At 42.6% G+C, this 20,000-nt stretch overlaps 1 protein-coding gene across 1 annotated transcript in view; it reads left to right on the top strand.

Annotated features, from left to right (window-relative positions):
• Nucleotides 1-20,000, top strand: part of si:dkeyp-14d3.1 (transmembrane protein 132C) — a gene marked incomplete at its 5' end in the record, with an annotated part of 102,660 nt that overhangs the window by 71,781 nt on the left and 10,879 nt on the right. The window contains 2 exons of the mRNA XM_030783328.1: nt 10,802-10,945; nt 18,541-18,749. Of these exons, the coding sequence (XP_030639188.1) occupies nt 10,802-10,945; nt 18,541-18,749 (353 nt within the window). The remainder of the gene's footprint in view (nt 1-10,801; nt 10,946-18,540; nt 18,750-20,000) is intronic.

Genomic DNA, 20,000 nt, shown 5'->3' with positions numbered 1-20,000 from the left:
GCAATGGCTGCTCTGGTGAGGAACCTTTATCTTTATCATCTTTATCTTCCATTGTAGTAGCCATCAGTAAAACCGCCAAGTTCAGTTGTTAAAAAAAGTGCAGCATGCACTTGACTGACAGCATTGGAGTAGTTTACTGTGATTGGTTTTTCCCCTGTGATGAACACAATATGGCCTATCGCAAAAGAAAATTCGTCCGCTGACTTCAAAGCTATGCGTTAAAGTAACGAGAAGCTTCATAGACATGTAGTGGAGTGAAAAGTACAATATTTGTATTTCAAATGTAGTGGAATCAAAGTCATAAGTTTCCAAAAAAAATAACACTCAAGTAAAGTACAGATACTCGAAAAATGTACTTAAGTACAGTACTCAAGTAAATGTACTTCGTTACTGTCCGCCCCTGCTTATGAGACATCTTAAGTTTATGGTGCCAAGATACATGTATGTTCCTCCAATACAAATGAATGCAGAGAGAGTCTAAGAGAAACTCTAGTCTCCTTACAGTATCACCAACACGTGGTGTCAGGAAAATTCCCCACTGGCCAGCCTGTCTGTGCGTGGCTGCACAGGTACTGATGTTTACAGGCTTGGATGCACCATCACAATTACACGTCTCTGGTAAAGCATGTTTCTGAAGTCTTCATCTTATGATGCTGTATCTGAGACTGTTAACAGGAGTAGACTGAGATAAATGCTAAAGTGATGTTTGAGCGAGCTAGGGGTTAAGGGCTCGGGGCGGCGGATCTTGGGCGAGTTTTGACGTTGCGGATACCCGTCAGAGAAGAGGAGATGGGGGCGGGGAGGGGGGGGGGGGGTGGAGGTTGGTAGCATGGATCAGGAGACCAGAGAAGAGAGGTTAAGTTCAGGCCGCAGGTCCAGCCCGAAAAAAAGCTGGAGCGACGGTTCTGTTTCCACCATTGATCTTGTGAAGCGTAAAGAGCGAAGCGAGATCCACTGACCTCTGCTCTTCTCTTCACTCTGAGGGAAAAGAAACATCTCACTTCTCATTATATCTGTTATTTTCTTTTTCTTTTTTTTTTTTATCACTCAGACAACTGAAAACGAGAAAAAAAAAACCCCAACCCAGGAAAAACGAAAAATCTAATTGATGGTACACCCCCAGGTTTTCGTCATTGTGTTTTCGTCTGTTTTGTTTTCTTTTGTTTTTTGTCTCTTTTGTGTGTGTGTGTGTGTGTGTGTGTGTGTGTGTGTTTGCAACTCCGTTTCGAAAGAGAGTTCTTTTCGCTAATGAGATGGAACAGAGCAAGAAAGACTGAAGGAAAGAAAAGAAAGTTAAGGAGGAAGAGACGATGATGAGTGGGAAGGTTATGCCCCAGAGGGTGAACTCAAAGCCGGGGTGAGGACCTAAGCATCGATCTGCGGCCCCCTTGATCGATCAGGACTGCTGCCATGGTTACCCATGCTGACTGTGCTAAGTGCTGGAAAGAGTCTGGGAGGAGAGAAACCCATCCATAATCATGACAGCGGACGCAGTGAAAACTAAGCACCGCGCAATTTTACATTCTGTACGCTGCTTTTATTCTCTTTGCAGTTCTAGTAGTCGTGGCATTTTTTGAGATTTAGTCTTTCTTTTCAAACTCTTTTTTTTATTATTATTTTATAGACCAATGCTATCCGTTTGAATATAAAGGAACCGCTACGCAGAACATGACGACTATAATAACATCGTTTCTTTCATAGCTAGTTTCTATCTTTTTTTCTTTTTTTTTAATGTGCAACGTGTAATGTGTGTGTGTGTGTGTGTGTGGTCATGGACACCACCTTTACATTAAAAATCTTGTGTCTTGTCTGGCTGTCGGAACATGCTAATCACATGGCAGGGGAGTCAGGTGTGATGTATTAGGACTGCGTCGTATTTCCATCTCTTAATAGCCACTCAACCATTCTCCATCCATCCTGAAGGGCCCTCCTCCCACACACACACACACACACACATGCATGCGTGTGTGTGTGTGTGTGTGTGTATATACCTCCAGTCCTCTACTCGTATTCCCTGTGTGGGTGACCTTGGCGTGGCGACGGCCAGCGAGAGGAAAAAGAACATGTCTTTTTGGAATTCGCCGGGGATCCGCGCCCCTCCCCCCTGACCCATTGATCAGACCGGATTGGAGGTGTGGTATTCATGAAGCCGGCAGGGGATTTGTCCTATAAAGTTAAAATATGGTCCCGCGCCCTCTCCCCATGTTTTATTCACACGGCTTTTCTCTCTCTGTCTCTCTCTCTCTCTCTCTCTCTCTCTCTCTCTCTCCATCCCTCCCAGTGTGTGTGTGTGTGTGTGTGTGTGTGTGTGTGTGTGTGTCTCTCTCTCTCTTTCTCTCTCCATCACTGTCTCTCTCTCCTTTTTTTTTCCTCTCCCAGCCGCTGTCGTCCTTTCCAGGCGTCTCAAATGTACGTTCTCGTCAAAGTCGGCGAAAGCGAGAGTCAATGAAGCGTTCTGGTCTTTTTAGGGTCAATACGTGACGCGTCGGTACATCAATACAACCGTATCGTGCACTCGTACCAAAATAGACTTCAAATGGCAGTCTCTTTGAAAATCAAAAGGCTTTGTTTGTGCTTCTCCTCTTTGGCAGGACCTGCCTGTATAGCCCAGCTATTTGTCTGGCGTCGTACAGTTGGTTTACGGCTGACATTTGGAAAATGCCCAAAATCTCGTCGGTGTCGCTTTTGGCTTTGATCATTTCTGTAGCCCTCTTGTCTGCACTTTAAATTTTTTTTTTTTTTTTTTGCCATCTGCTAACTAATGTAGGGGGACACAAGAAAGTGTGTGTGTGTGTGTGTGTATGTGTGTGTGTGTGTGTGTGTGTGTGTGTGTTTTCCTCGAGCTGCAAACCAAATTGAGTTTGATGCTGCCTCTCGTGGCCAGCACATCATCATAATTAATTGTATAGCAGTGTGTGTGTGTGTGTGTGTGTGTGTGTGTCTCCCATTCTGCACTGTGCTATTTTTCGATATTGTCCTATTTTTTGCTATTTATGGCATGTAGATAAACTATCCTGAAAACTCCAGAAACGTTAGCAGGAAGATGAGATGTGATTCTCTGCTCATTATGCAGGCTAGAGTAGATGCATTTAGTGTCTTATCATTGCAGTCATAGCTGAGAATGTTTACCCATAAATCATAGGGGCTCATAAATACCGCATAGCCTTACAGTCATCAAACCTGATGGGAGCATCAATATTAACAATGACCTGTCAGTCACGCACACACTCACACACACACACGCACGCACACACACCCACACACGCTCGCACACACACAGGCAAGCATACAAACACACACACACGCACGCACGCACACGCTCAAAGGCAAGCACACACACACACACACACACTCACTCACATAGGATTTTGGGCTGTTGTGTCTCCTGTCATATTGCTCGTAAACGTGCTCGTAAACAGGAGATCTTCTCTGGCCTGCTGCATTCATACACACGCAAACGCACACTGTTACATTGGTAAGGTATCACATGAGGAGGGGGCGCGTGTGTTTGATGTGAAACACGTAGATTTGGGTTTCGAATATGTTGGTGGTAACACAGATTCATTCCCGGTTGACATACATACGTTTCACATACATGTAGGAGTAAGCGTGTGCTGTCATTCTGTTCCTGTGTTCATGCGGTACGTTCACTTTCATCTGTCTTTCACGTATGCATCCTGACACCTCATACACACAGTCAAAGAACAAACCCGAAAAATCTCACATTGCAGTGATTTATAGAGAAAAATGAACTTGTAAAAGAGCTTTTGCTTGAATCCACTTTTAACATAAACATTTGCCTTTTGCTCTCTCTCTCTCTCTCTCCCTATCTCTCTCTTTCTCTCTCTCTGTCTCTCTCTTTCTCTCTCTGTCACAAACACACACACACACACACCCTCAAGGTCATGTTTTACATGAATTTACAGGCATTAATATTTTATATTTGTGTACTTATGTTTGTAGTACGTGAAAAGAGGGATCTTTCCAGAAGCATGCATATAAAGTCATGCCGGCAATCAAAAGCTTTGTCATGTCACTATAAACAACAGTTAGTTCGTGAGCAAGTATTTGGACTTGGTCATTCTCACATTATTAGCTAGTATCGATGTCCGGGCATTGTATCAAATCTATAATCGACTTTGCTAAAATATTACCCAATTAAATTGAACCCCTTCCCTTTCTGATTCTTTTTTTTTTGTCATTAGACACTCATCCAAAACCAGGGTAAGCTCTCTCATCTTCATTATTGAGCATAAAAAGAATTGTAGTAGAATCCTCAGCCGTGCGTAAGAATTCATTCCGCTCTAGAACATTCACTCATATTTCACGTTACGACGTATTTGTCATCTTTAGTCTCTGACCTGGCTCCTCGGTTTTTCTCACCCTATCAGAAAGAAACGCTGACTCTTTAACGTCTCCTTTCCCTCTGGGGAAAAACCTCTCCCGTGCCGGCCGTTAACGGCGGGGGGGGGGGGGGGGGACTGTGAAATTGAGTTTTAAAACATAGGGAAGGCTAAGCAAGTCTCTCTTTTAAGCAACCTTTTTTCCCATCCTCTTCATTAAGCACCCAGTGAGACACGTTTGAGGTGGAATAGCCTCCGGGGTAATTGGTGATGGGCTAATTGGAAGAAGCGTGGTGAGTCAGAGAGGAGTCTTAGAAGGTGGTTACTTAGGGCATTTCACTCATTTCTATCCCTAAGTGAGGGAAATGTGGAATTAATGTCCAGTGAACAGGAGTGTGGGAAGTCCCAATGAGAGCTCATACGCACCAGTCCACGCATGAGTTCTCATTAAATCGCTCACTTTGACTGACGTACTCTTTACACACGCACGCCCGCACACACACACACACACACACACACACACACACACACAGCCATGTGGTGCTCTGGAGTGGAGCTGCTCTCTGGCATGCTGTAATGAGTCTATCAGTGCTGTGTTGATTGCCCTTTCTGTGCTGCGGCTACACTTCAGGCCTGTCTCCTATATGAGACAGAGAAAAATGGTCATTGTGTGTGTGTGTGTGTGTGTGTGTGTGTGTGTGTGTTTGTGTGGCCATGTGTGCGTGTGTTGGTGTGTGTGTGTGTGCGTGTGTGTGTGTGTCTATGTGTCCGTGTCTGTGTGTGTTTTGGCCTAAGGGTCAAAAAAACAGACAGAAAATAAGAAAAGAGGGAAAAGAAGAGAAGAAATCGATGAGAAAAAGGCCAGGAAATGAGGAGTGCGTGAAGCAGGTGATGAGGACAGAGACGTGAAGAGAGAAAGAGAGATATCTTCATTAATAGCTCCAGAGCTCTTCACTCACTCACTCACTCACTCACTCTCTCTCTCTCTCTCTCTCTCTCTCTCTCTCTCTGCGGACTGTCATACTGTGATATATCTCTCACGGCACAAAAAGGGCCTACTCCTCCTCTCTTGTCCAGCAAAAGCTGCACCTCCCAATTAAAGGCCCATTGAACAAGGGAGAAGGAGAAGAAAAGTGTCAGTCCCTCTCCTCCCACTTTCTTTCTCTCCCACTGGGAGTAAAAAGGAGAACTGATAAGAGGATGTGTCTCCTTAAACCTGCTTGTTAGCGTGATGGCACAGTTTGAGTTGGGGGTGTGGGGGGACGGGGGGGGGGTTTCTTTTTTTTTCGCCCCTCTGTGGTGCTTTTAATGATTTACTCCTTTTCTTTTTCCTTCTCGGGGTACATTCAGATTCAAGCGTGACACCGAGGGTAAGAAAAAAAAAACACACACAAAAAAAACCCCAGCTTGTGGCGCCGAGCCATTATCGCCTTTCTCAGAGACAAATTCGCTTTTCACGTCAGAGAGGTGACGCGCGTTGCCTTTTTTTTTTTTTTTAATGTGAACATAATAAACTGTCGCCGTTCAAGGTCGTGAACGTACGTAATCCCGTCAAAGACAAACAGGTGTGTCGTCGCGTTCGCTCTTCCCAACGTGGACGAGTTTTGTGGTACGCGGTTCGTTCCGATCGGTATAGCCAAATGGAGAGTTCTCTGCCTTTAAAAAAAAAACTTCGGCATTTGACTTCGGCATGAATAAATATGAGTAGGGGTGTTTATGTTTACTTCTTTTTTTCTTTTTTTTTTTTCACGTCTGCATCTCTGTACCGGCATTCTATGAATTATTCAATTGGACCGTTCCTCTATCTGTTGACCTGTTCCGCATAGAGGCCAGCGGCTCCAGTTACCACACCAGAATGTGGATTAAAAAAAAAGAAAGAGAAAACACCAATTGAGGCTTTAAGGAGAGACCAGGACTTTGGTTTTTGGCGAGTTGGTGAGAGAATGAGAGAAAAGAACAAGAAAGGAGTTCTGGTTTGGGTGCGTTAATGAGACAGATCAAAGAGAGAGACAGGGAGAGAGAGAGAGAGACACACAGAGACAAAGATGGGTTATTGTGTGAGTGGGGCAGTTAGACAGATGACAGGTGTTTTGGTTGGGGTGGAGAAACTTAAACGTTTGAAATTTAAACGTTTGAAAAGACAACACGAGGATATTATATGACCATATGACCGTATGATTTAATGTGCAAGCTCCATTGTGCTCAAATGGGTCAGTTTGTTTGTTTGTTTGTTTGTTTGTTTGTTTAGATCTTATAGGGCATATAAGTTTAGGATGTGTGCAGGTATGTGGGAGTGTGTGTGTGATGTTTTTGGATGTAAGTTTAGGGTGTGTGCAGGTGTGTGTGATGTTTTTGGATGTAAGTTTAGGAGGTGTGCAGGTGTGTGGGGGCGTGTGTGATGTTTTTGGATGTAAGTTTAGGGTGTGTGCAGGTGTGTGGGGGCGTGTGTGATGTTTTTGGATGTAAGTTTAGGGTGTGTGCAGGTGTGTGGGGGTCTGTGATGTTTTTGGATGTAAGTTTAGGGTGTGTGGAGGTTGTGTGTGATGTTTTTGGATGTAAGTTTAGGGTGTGTGCAGGTGTGTGGGGGTCTGTGATGTTTTTGGATGTAAGTTTAGGGTGTGTGGAGGTTGTGTGTGATGTTTTTGGATGTAAGTTTAGGGTGTGTGCAGGTGTGTGGGGGTGTGTGTGTGATGTTTTTGGATGTAAGTTTAGGGTGTGTGCAGGTGTGTGGGGGCGTGTGTGATGTTTTTGGATGTAAGTTTAGGGTGTGTGCAGGTGTGTGGGGGCGTGTGTGATGTTTTTGGATGTAAGTTTAGGGTGTGTGCAGGTGTGTGGGGGTATGTGATGTTTCTGGATGTAAGTTTAGGGTGTGTGGAGGTTGTGTTTGATGTTTTTGGATGTAAGTTTAGGGTGTGTGCAGGTGTGTGGGGGTGTGTGTGTGATCTGTGATCTTGTTGAATGTAAGTTTAGGGTGTGTTCAGGTGTGTGGAGGTTGTGTGTGATGTTTTTGGATGTAAGTTTAGGGTGTGTGCAGGTGTGTGGGGGTGTGTGTGATGTTTTTGGATGTAAGTTTAGGGTGTGTGCAGGGTATGTGTGAGAATACTCTACTCTTTCTCATGCTCAGCTGCATTTAGACCATGATGTGGAAGTTTTGCTTTGAATGAAGATGGCGAGGAAAAATCTTAGAAAATGAGGACGGATCGATGGACTGAAAGCGACTGATGGAAAAACGGAAAAGGATGGATGGAGGGAGAGAGGGATGGAGGGAGGGAGGGAGGGCTGTTATAAGGAGGGAAGAGGGGCAGAAATGGATGTTTTTCATGCTGACTGGATCACGAGGAATGACACTATAAATCTCTCCTGTTCTCTGATGGAAAGATAGACAGCAACCAACAGACACACATTACTCTACACCGAGAGTCTGTGCCTAGATGAGTTCCTCAGAATGTTAACACACACACACACACACACACACACACACACACACACACTGAGGTCACTGAGCAACAGAGACAAATAAAAACTACATTTAGTAACAGTTCATGAAACTCTATCAAGTTATATAAACTTTTCCAAATCATTTTCGTGAGCTACCTGGAGATGTTAACAGCAGAGCAACAGAATAAAAGTTTGATGTTGGTTTATTTTACTTTTACTTTAGTAACAATTTGTGAAACGGCAAGTCATGTGGACTCTTCAAAGTACCAACAGATATTAATTGAAAAACTATAGAATAAAACTATAGAATAATGTTTGATATTGCGCTGTATCATTTCGTATGTAATTTATAGTTATAAGAAGTGAATTACGGCGACCTGTCCAGGGTGTTTTCCCGCCTTTCGCCCAGCGAGCGCTGGGATAGGCTCCAGCACCCCCCGTGACCCTAATGAGGATAAGCGCCTAGAGAATGAATGAAAATGAAAATAAGAAGTGAATTATACATGTGGAAACATGATGTAAAAATTAGTTCTTGGCCAGAGTGTAAAACAGGAACGGCAGTGTGAGGCCAGGCTTTGTTTCTCCGAGTTGATCTCATTGCTCGGATGCAATTAGTCGTCCTTTATAGCGTGAAAAAAAAATCAAGTCCTGCGCGTAGCGAAGAGCACGACGCAAGCCCAGCTCGCGCGTGACCTTGTCCCCGCGCCCGGTTATTTCCCCTGTTTGGTTTTCCTCTCTCCGAACCAGAGGCTTGCCTCGCAGGTCTACAACTATCTCGTTTTTCTCGAGGGGGAGAGATGATCGTTCCGCACGCGGCGAGAGAAACCAGGCTGGCCGCGGATTTCCGCGTCTCCGGCGTTTGGCATCCCGCCGTGATTTATTATGGTCGAGCCAACGCTCCGGCTAACGTCCTGCTGGTCTCTGCCCACAGCGGACACTCTTAAAAAGGCCCCGCGCTGTAATCTGGCCTGGCCTCCGTCTCTCTCTCCATGGGTCCGCAGCCATTTAGCCCATCACAAGCTATTACAGAGGCAGGAGGGCGTCCCCAGCAGTGGCTGTATTCATTTGGAGAGAGCCCTGTTAGTGGGAGGGAGGGTTAGAGTAAAGAGAGAGAGAGAGAGAGAGAGAGAGAGAGAGAGAGAGAGAGAACAAGAAAGAGGGCTTTTCTATAACATTATACTGGCATTTACTGCAAAGATATCACACACGGAGGTTGCAGTGTGTGTGTGTGTGTGTACGTGTGTGTGCGCATATGTATGTTTGTGTGCCTGCGCATGGATATGTGATTGCGTTTGTATGTATGCAGTGTGTGTGTGTGTGTGTGTGTGCGCGCGAACATGCAGACTGTGAAAGAGGGAAAAAAAAAAAGAATTGGTTTCTTTTCAGGCCACAGAGCCTATGGCCATCAGAAACACACATATTTATATACACACACGCGCGCATGCACACATGCACACACATGCATGTGCAGACATACATACACATATACTCCCTCTCTCTCCTTTTTTCCTCCCTCTTTAAATGATTCAAACAAATACATACACATACACAGACACACACGTGCGCGCATGCACAAACATGTATGTGCAGACATACATACACATGTACTCCCTCTCTCTCCTTTTTTCCTCCCTCTTTAAATGATTCAAACAAATACATACACATACACAGACACACACGTGCGCGCATGCACACACATGTATGTGCAGACATACATACACATGTACTCCCTCTCTCTCCTTTTTTCCTCCCCCTTTAAATGATTCAAACAAACACAGACATATACACATACACAGATACACACACACCGCAAAAAATATCAATCATTTACGGGCACATACTCAGAACAACAAAATTAAGTGTTATCACAGACATATCCCTGCTGGGTACGAAGGGAATGTTCCGGCAGCAAACCACAAAGCCTAACTCAGACCATCCGCATTCAACTCTGCCTGTCAGCACTAATAGCCTTTATAGAAACCACAGCCTGTTCACACGCTACGTACAGTGACGCGATAAGAAGCCGAAATACACTAATACCATTACAAAAGCTGTGGAGAGCAAACCCTTTAAAAAAGAAAAAAAAAAAAAAAAGAAAGAAAAAAAAAAGAAAGAAAGAAAAACCGATCGGCTTAAACGAGACGAGAAACCCCTCTCCGTAGACTTCTCCTTTTCTCCTTTCAATCTGTCGAAGAAGGGATGAAAGAGGGGTGCCAACAAACAGCGGAAACGTTACAAAGCCCGAGACTGAGATTTCATTAACAGCGCGCAGGGGGTGGGGGGGGGATTAAGCTATGTCATCGAGTTTCACTTAAACCAAGCAATAGACAAAAAGGAAAAGATCCGCACGCAAGGAAGCGGAGGCAGAGATCCGTGGTTTGGCGGCTCTGACGGACGTGTGGAGCGGCTGATTGTTTAATTGAAAGTGATTTGCTAACGAGGTAAACACAATGCGTCACCCGCCGGTGTCCTCGCCTGCAGTGAGTCTATAATGAAGGCTGAATTTCACACTTTGTCTTTAATGGTGCTTTTATATATGAACCTGCCGAGTGAACTGTGGCTCTGTAACTCTGGAGCTGAAAGGTTAAGGACTGGCACTTTTTCAGCCAATAACACTCCGCCATTAAGTTGACTTCACTCGCTGGCTGGCTGACGAATGAACCCGTGGCCTTCAGAACAGAGACATCTGTAACTCTCTCCGTTTCTCTTTGTCTGTCTGTTTCTCTCTCTCTCTCTCACTCACACACACACACATTCTCTCTCTCTCTCTCTCTTTTTATAGATATACACACACGCACACACAATTTCTCTCTTTTCCACTCTCTCTCTTTCTTTCACACACACATACGCGTGCACACACACACACACACACGTTTCCAAAAGCACAAAACATATGTCAACTGAATGATTTCACATCTGCATGGATATACACTATATACACATATAATTTAACTCTTCGTTTCTCATTTATGAATGACAAAAGTTTCATTGATGTTTTTCTCTCAACTGTCATTTCACAGGAGACAGAGATCCTGAACACCGCCGTACTTAACGGAAGAACGGTGGCCGTCCCGGTCAAAGTGGTCTCAGTCGGAGTGGATGGGACCATTACGGATGTGTCAGAATCCGTGAAATGCCGGTCCACAGATGAAGATGTGGTTAAGGTCAGAGGATAAAAACTTTTTTTTTTTAAATTTATTCATTTAGCAGACATTTACATACCCTGAGTGAGTTGCATACATAATGTTCGAGTGTGCCTCAGATACTCTGCCTGGGTTGTATACGAGTTTCGGGAATTGGGGTAACTTAACTAGATACTCGTGATGCTCTCTTGGTTAGTTCATTAAGTGCTGGTGATATGATAATGTTGTTTAAATCAGTAATATTTGGACTGCATGAAAACATCCTGAAAAGAAAGACTTTTGGGAGCTTTTTTTGTGGTTGCACAATAATTATTCAACTAACTTTTAAGTTGACAGTTTTAAGCTGATTGTAGTATAAAAGTTATCTAAACTTCACTAGACACCCACTACTTTAACTTGTTTCACTGGGGGCCAATTACAGAACGAAATCAATATACACAAAACAATATGAAAATAAAGAGGAATTACGACCTCACATGGCAACCTGTGTGGTAGATTTACGACCAAATCCCTCAAGACTATTGGCATAGCATCATAACACATCTGTTGGCGCATAGCTTTAATTGTTATGATTAGAAATTATGACTGGATTTTCCTACCGTATGTCTTACGTGAACAGAGATGTAGTTTTTCCTCCCACCCGGAAAAGCAAACTCACCTAAAAATTGGTCAATTTTCTACTTTCCCAGAACCAGGAGAGAGGAGAGAAAAAAGAAAATCTTACGTCTGGTATGATTCAGGGCTCAACCATGAGGGACTGTCATTTAATCAGTGTATGAAAACAGGACAAAAGAGTTTTGGCATTTTTTCTATTTCGGGAAGCGCCTATTTTTAAGATGACAAACATCTTTGTTTACACAAACAGGGGAAAAAAAAGACGTGATTACAGCTGACAGTGCTTCTAAGGGTGGTCTCAGGAACCTTGTCACCTTGGAGACCAAACTCAATCACAAAGACTGTAATTAAGTTTGATTATGCTTGAAAAAAAAAAAAAAGATGCTGGAGAACATGGAATATTTTCTATTTGAATCTCTAACGATGCATGAAGGTTTCAGGTGATTCATCGTACGCTACTGATCCTTCTGTTATTCACGAATGATATCTTTTTGTGTCATACTGCGGTTGAATTAACATGATTAAAGCCTCTACAGCGTATATCACCAAAGGAGATCTTGGAATAGGTGTTGTCTTTCAATTGATTGCTATAACAGTTTTTTTTTTTTTTTTAAACAGACTTGTTTAAAATAAAACCAATATAAATACATCCAGCTCTCCTAAAGATGTGTGAAATAAGGAAGTTCTTTCAAGACGCACCTAAATTTGTCAAAACGCTTGAAATATATGTTTGTATCTATCTATCTTCTATCTATCCACACACACACATTCTATATATATATATATATATATATAGAAAGAGAGAGAGAGAGAGAGAGAGAGAGAGAGAGAGAGAGAGAGAGAGAGAGAGGGAGGGAGGGAGGGAGATTAATGAGTTTCTGGACCAAACCCTCTCAGTGTATATACATCATATATACTTTGTTTAGTATAGTGTGTGTGTGTATATATATATTTGTGTGTATCCTTCAGTCCATATACATGTACAATATACATACATATGGACTGATGGATATCTTCAGATATCCCCAGACGACACGTCTATGATGTGCAACCTATAAGGCATATATAAAACCACATATGGAGTTCTTAAGAGTAGCATACAACTCACAAACACCATCTTTCTCTCTGTGTCAGAGGGAATGCTAAATGAAGAGAGCATTTGCAGCTCTGATAATTTCATACTCCTTTACACTCAGTGACAGGTTGTTTATCCGCTTTGTGTATGTGCCGCTGTTACTGGGGTCATTCTTCCGTACCAGACGCAAGCTAGTCACTTTACATCTGCTAGTGTTTACAGAATCCTTCAAAGAAGAAAACGTTTGTCATTTTAAAAGTAAATTTGTGGGCTCCTTTTTGGCCTTATAGGAGGATTGTAATGCACGTTCTAATTTGTAAGTGCAATATAGTAACTGCATCGTCAGATTTAACAACTTGGTTTTTTTGGTTTGTTCGTTTTTTTTTTCAGATTTAATTTTAATCATAAACCAGTTTTATAAACTTGAACATCATTAATTTACATCAAAAGAGCTGTAGGGTATTACTACCAATGTTCCACCACCCCCCCCCCCCGCCAAAAAAAAGAAAGAAACAGAAAACTGACATTACACCTAAATAATGAATAGCTCCGCTCATGCTTTTATGCATTATGTAGCAAGTTAAAACATAATTACTGTTCTCTTTTTTCTTTTCTTTTTTTTTTTTGAAAGAATACCTGATTTGACATGCATTTTTCTCTCTCCTCAGCAGGGAGTGATATTATAGTGCTCTGGTAGATGTGTATCCATTAAAGTTGAGTGCTGTATTAATTCGTTCTCTATTCCCTATTGGACAACATATCGGTAACCATGGTCTGAAAAAGAACTATTTTTTTTCCTCTTTTTTTTTTTTTTTTTTTTTTTTAAATCAACTACCTGTGAGAGAGGAAACCAAAAACGAGTAAGTAAGAAAAAAGAAAAGAAAAGACACAGGTCAGTAAGTTTAAAAGCTGTGTATGACTTGATAAGATTGCCTTGGCGTAAAACCGCACCGATGGTCGCATCAATCATTCAGGATGGATGAACGAGAGAACCTATGAGCGGTATGGGTTTGATGTATGAATTGTTTTTGTCTGATGCTAAATTGTTGTATAAGTAATAGAGGCTGCTCCAAACATTAATGTGAACCGCTGGCAATTCATCACATTGGATGAAGCAGTTAATGATGCTGTTAGTTATATTTATTCATTTGACTGATGCTTTCACCCCAAGCAACATACTATTTTTCTACTACAACAAAGGTCACACACACACACCTCTGGGATAAATGTAGTATGGAGTGTCTTGTAGAGAACTGCCAAGACCAGGACTTGAACCCGCAACCTTCTGGTCACGGGAGCAGGTCCTTGACTACTCGGTACACTACTGGCTTACTGTGCAAAGCGGTGAGGGCCAGGCTAGGACATTGGTCCAAACTTTTTAGTCAAAGGTCATGATTATCATAGCATGCAGTTTCACCACAGAAAACAAAAGCCTTTGCTTGTGGACCTAAACTGCTAAAAAAACAAAACAAAAACCCACCAGGTGATTCAGATAAGAGGCTATAAAAGCACTTAAACTTCCTCCATTGCTGTTGTTTTTTTTTTTTTTTTTTGTCATTTGCTAAGGGAATAAGCCCTTCGAGCTACTTGAAAGCTGGTGAATATGTTGCTCATGCCCACTCAATGGGTTTAATCAAAGAAACTACAGTTCACTGAAAATGAGCACCAATAAAAAAACATTAGGCTTCTGAAATGTATCTGAGTACTGGAAAACACTTTGATGTCTTGCCTTGAAGGGCCACATCACTTTATTATTGAAATAATAAAAATATTGAAGGAAATGCTGCAAAAAGACGCATAGGACCATTTGATAGATTAAAAAAAAAAAAAAGCTTTACAAAAACCAGCAGCATTTTCACTGAATATCTTCCATTGTTCTTGTTCACAGCAGGAGCAAATTAGATGCTGTTTACCTGCTCAAATGAATTCTTGTTCAGCACTGTTCAGCATCTCAACAGCTTTGAGTTTGCCATCTTTTTTTTTTTTTTTTTTTTTTCTGAAAACAGAAAAGGAGCATTTTAAATCATAAAAACAGCTTGCTTTCAATTACTTTTCTGTCTCTTGATGTTGACCCATTGTGACTCATTTAATTTTCGCTACGCATTTCAGAAACAATAGGGTTTAACTCCGCTTGAATCAAATCAAACACATTTTTTTTTTTTTAAAAAATGGAATGACTGCATCCTACAGAGAATTTGAATGTTCTGGAGGTGACCTAAGCAGGGCTCCAAATACTGTTTTTTTCTTGGGGGGGGGGGGGGGGGGGGGGGGTTTGTTGTCTGCAGTTTTGCCTTGTTAGTCATATCAACAGGCTTTTTTGTTTAGTTTTTTTTTTTTTTAGATAAATGTTCCATTTTTCTGAATGTGAAGGGTTTCCACTTTTCATCAAGTGTGTAACCGTCGTAGAGGTAGTTTGCTGTATTTGCAGGAAAGAGGGTTTCCCTCTCACTTGCAGTAGAGTAGACTGATGTCTCTGGGATGTTCCTGTCTTTAACTGGTAGCGACTGTTGGATGTAGGCTGCAGGCCAGTTCATTTACGCTGTCATGCTATCCGCGTTCCCCGTAATAGGCCGACGAGACCCCTTTCATTACAGCAAGTGATATGGTTAATGGCGATTTTGATTAACGATACGTTGACAGGGAGTTTCATGACACAGATATGAGAGGATGAGTTGGGGGTAGGAAAGATCCTCCTCGGGTTTTTATTTTCTTTGAGCTGGATCGGACTTGGGTTTGGTTAATTGTTTTTGTCAGGGCGCTGTCCTGTGTTTAAAATCGCATATGATTCCACGTTCACTCTCACCTCATGGCCGAAGCCTGATTGGATGTGACTGGCGGATCGTTAATTTCCTCAGGCTGTATTCCGAGACAGGCTTAATTCCCCAAGTCTCCTCTCTCTCTCTCACTCACACTCACACTCTCTCTCTCTCTCTCTCTCTCCCCTTTTCTCCTCCTAATGTGTGTGATTACCAAACCCAGGAGTGCTCCAGACATTTATGATGCATGTAAAAGACCATCTACGAGAATATGTCATTCATACCCAGGGTTATAATCTACTACAATGGAAAACTCTCACTGGAAAACTCTACACCCCTTTGTTCCTCTTCACGTTAGCGAACGAACGTGTAACTGTGAAATGTCTAGACTCGGATGAAAATGTAGCTGAATTAACTGAACGAGTTAGGTCCTGTCCCAATACTCTTTTACAGTTCCTTTATCTTGGGTCCTTTTTTTTTTAACCAAATTACTAAAATTCAAACTGGACTAGGTCTGTTGAGGCAACACCAAACATCACATAAATCCTTTGTGCTGATTATCAGGATAGGACCGTACCGTACAGGGTAAAACAAGGTAAATGCATTCCAGGTTTGAACCGACAGCAAGTTCAACCCAAATGAGTCGGTTTTAACGAATGAAGAGTTGCAACCGAAATAGTAATATATGCAATTAACGTCGTGTTTATCGACCAACTCCTCAAACTTCCACTGCATGTTATATTTCTTTCACATTTCTAATACAACCTGATTCAAATTGACTGCTTGGCTTAGTAATTAGCTGAATTATGTGTGCACGGGTAAGAGCTTGAGAACTGGGTTTTGAGAAAAAAAGAAGGAAAAAAAAAAAAAACCTGTACAGTACACCCTGAACTATATCCACCCATGATATTTTAATGCTTTCAATATTAAACTGGACGGGAGCTACCAAATGTAATTTTCTGTGGAGATCAATGGGGTAACCCATTAGAAAATTACCTTTTACCTGCATGGCTGGGTCATAGCAGGCAGACGGTAGAGTAAGATGAGGAATCGATGGAAGACGTGAAGTGGAAGTGGCTTCCTTCTGTAAAGTCTCGTCACGAAGACCACACATTCACACGCAATCATCACACGACGTTGATTCATCATTTCAATTCATTTCAATCATTACAAGTTGCTCTACAAACCTGCACTACAATGTATGGCACTTTAACGTCACGATGGTCGCGATGAAACTTCCTTTTTTTTTTTTTTTTTTTTCGTTTCCTCGGTAGCTGGAAGTCGTCAATAATCTTGGCTTGTTTGTCTTTGGCTAATCAGATTCTCCCTCTCCAGATGAGGTTAATGATCTGGTATGATTACGCTGGATCGTTGAGGAATTCCTACCTGCTGGGATTGTTCTAGCGTGGCATTGCAATGTGTCTCAATCAAGGGGCTGTAGCCATGGTTTGAGCTCTGATTGGACAGTTAAAGTCCTGAGAGGGGCCGGTGGATGGTGGGGTCTTTATTGATCAGAGTCAGGGTTGATAGCGAGGCAGCGTGTAGCTGAAGGCTGTGGAGAAAGTTCGCCGGTTGTTAAGTCAAAACACCTGCTGCTAATGTCAGACAGTGTTGTGGAAAAATACTGATAGGGCTTGACTCTTTGTTGTTTGTTGTGTTTGTGTGTGTGTGTGTGTGTGTGTGTGTGAGAGAAAGAGAGAGAAAGAGAGAGATGAGGCTTGTCACTCTGTGAAAACACCAATTTCTTCCCTTTTAGGACACAAAACCAACAATAAAAAACCTAATATAATTTGATTTTTATCCTCTGAGAACACCAGCTGGATCACTGAAAGCATGGATCACAAACTTCCTGGGGGGGATATGTTGTCAATATTTGAAATTTCCAAGCTGTTACTATTCACAACAGTGGTTAAGGAACTATGAGTACAATAGACAGGAGTCTATATTACCTCTTATAGATTTATCAATAGCATATTGAGTTAACAGGCTCATTGTGAGTCAGAATTGCTTGTTTATGATTGTATATGGTGGTGGAAGTGACATCTGCATTCGTAAGCATACGTGTGAATTGTGAAAGAGACGTGTGTGTGTGTGTGTGTGTGTGTGCAGACGCTGACCACCATTCTGAAAGCCTGCTAACACGTGTACATGTCCATTAGATTGTGTTTTGTTGTGAAGCCATTTCCTTTCAAGCCAAAGTCTAGGGAGCTGTATCAGATTGGAAGAGCGAGGAAAGCAGCCAGTCCGACCAGAGTCAAACAGGGCTCGCATCACTACCACTCCATCAGCCAAGTCAACCGTCACTGACAAACAGATGGGTTTTGGCTTTGTCATACTAACAGATCTGTTTGTGCATGTGTGTGTGTGTGTGTGTGTGCGTGTGTATTCTGAGAAACTCATCTACTCAGCTGTGTGTTTGTGCGCGTGTGTATCTGTGTGTGTGTGTGTGTGTGTGCGTGTGTGCGTGTGTGTGTGTGTGTTTGTTTGTCCTTGATTGTTATGTTTGGCTGTCATTATTAACCAGATGAGCTTCTCTCTTGCCAGTAACCATCTGGAGATTTGATTGGAGCCGTTGGATTGGCAGAGGTGTCACAAACCCAACCCTCTTTATCTACCCCCTTCCATCCCTAGTCACCTCTTCAAAAAGATGTAGTACCACCCTCTCCTTTGGCCTTCTGTGTAAGGCTGAACAAACAAGGATGGAAGCTGGCCTGGCATTCATCTGCCTCTTCAGAGACACAAAGAGGGAGAGAGATGGATAGAGAGAGAGAGAGAGAGAGGGAGCTAGAGAGAGAAAGAGAAGGAGAGGGAAGGGGGGGAGAGAGAGAGAGAGAGAGAGAGAGGGAGAGAGAGAAATCAAGCAAGAGATAGAGTTTGGGAGATAGGGATGCAAGTGTAGATAGAGAAGTGAAAGTAACAGATAACAGGCGACAAAAAATGAAAAAAGGTACCACAAGTTGAATCATATTCCGTTAGCCCTACTTGGAAGTCCTTCCCTAAGCAGGCGTACGTGCGTCTGGGCATTTCCCATTGACGTGGCAGCGTCTCTGCACGACGCTGATGGTAGAGTCGCCGTGGGCAGTTAATGACTTGAGCACTGCTTTTTTTTTTTTTTTACATATTCTTTTGTCATTTCGTCACCCGATGTCCTTCTCTCTGCCTGCCCTCAGGTGTCCGACAGGTGTGACTACGTCTTCGTTAACGGTAAAGAGATGAGGGGCCGAGTTGGGATGCTGGTGAACTACACTTACGCTTACCTTAGGGCTCAGCTGGAGATGAAGGTTTGGATTCCGCGACTCCCTCTACACATCGAACTGTCTGACAGTGAACTCAGTCAGATCAAGGGCTGGAGAATCCCTCTCACCAGCACCATACAAAGGTATGCGAGTCCTTCCCAATTCCTATCCCAATTCCTTCCCAGTTCTACTGCTGAGTGCTCAAGAAACCTGAAGTGAGATTCTATCTTGCTTCAGTAATGTAATCCATTTCCATCGTTTTAAGAATGGTTCTCCTGTGTTCAGCTTGATGAAGTCTGAATTGTAGTGTATTTGCAGTGGCTCACAAACCTCAAGGTTCACTTTGTTGTTCTTTAATCAGTTTACTGTCTGAAAGTATCTACTATTGGGGATTTGACGTATTCCAATGGATGTTAAGGCTGAGTTTTGGGGGTGGCAAGAATGAACATTTGTAATTGGAGAGAATATGAGCATATGAGGTAAGGGGTTAGTGAATTCAAGTCTTAGTATCATACACTCCTATTGTTTTCAGCTTTATGGACGTTAACCTCAAAACTTAAAAAACTCAGCTAACATGGTTATCGCGTGGAAGGCATGAAAACCATCTAAATATAGTTGCCTTGTAAGTCTAGAACATGGTGAGTCTTCAGAACACAGTGAGTCTATAGAACATGGTGAGTCTACAGAACATGGTGAGTCTACAGAACATGTTGAATCTTCAGAACACAGTGAGTCTATAGAACATGGTGAGTCTTTAGAACAGGGTGAGTCTACAGAACATGGTGAGTCTACAGAACATGGTGAGTCCACAGAACATGGTGAGTCCACAGAACATGGTGAGTCTATAGAACATGGTGAGTCTACAGAACGTGGTGAGTCTACAACGGCAAACCTGTGTTTCATACCTGTGCTTTTCACGTTCAGTCCAAGGGATCCATTAGGGCTCCCCTGGAATCTGCTCACCCCTGGGCTCATAGTCTCTTTTGACCAGGTCTGCAGGTGTTGGGCTTTAACAGAAATGTGCTGTCTAGGTGTTTCCGAGGACTGGAGTTCAAAAACACTTTTTTTCCCCCCTCTTTTTTTAACCACACTGCTCAAGTCACAACTGTAAAGTGACTACAGCTCTTTAGTGTAACACTCCATAGGTATTTCAGTGCCCAGCTGTCAAGGTAAAATGAGACTGGGTACTGAGGCCGGGCTGGGTATTTTAGAGCTGCCTCTGAAGACACTGAATATTTACGTTCACACGTAACGGTTCAGTTTGCTGATTATTTGTAGAAGTGAGGTTCAAATGAATTAAGCTGCGAAAATGCTTCTCTGAGCTTAAAACAGAGCGGTGGTCAGACTCATCCACTTTTAATCTGTTTCTTTTGCAAGATCCTTTACCGATCATT

Source organism: Chanos chanos, chromosome 1 (genome assembly GCF_902362185.1).
Source record: "Chanos chanos chromosome 1, fChaCha1.1, whole genome shotgun sequence".
Classification (NCBI taxonomy): Eukaryota; Metazoa; Chordata; class Actinopteri; order Gonorynchiformes; family Chanidae; genus Chanos; species Chanos chanos.
Note: the sequence above shows the minus strand (reverse complement) of the source record. Positions and strands in the feature narration are given on the sequence as shown.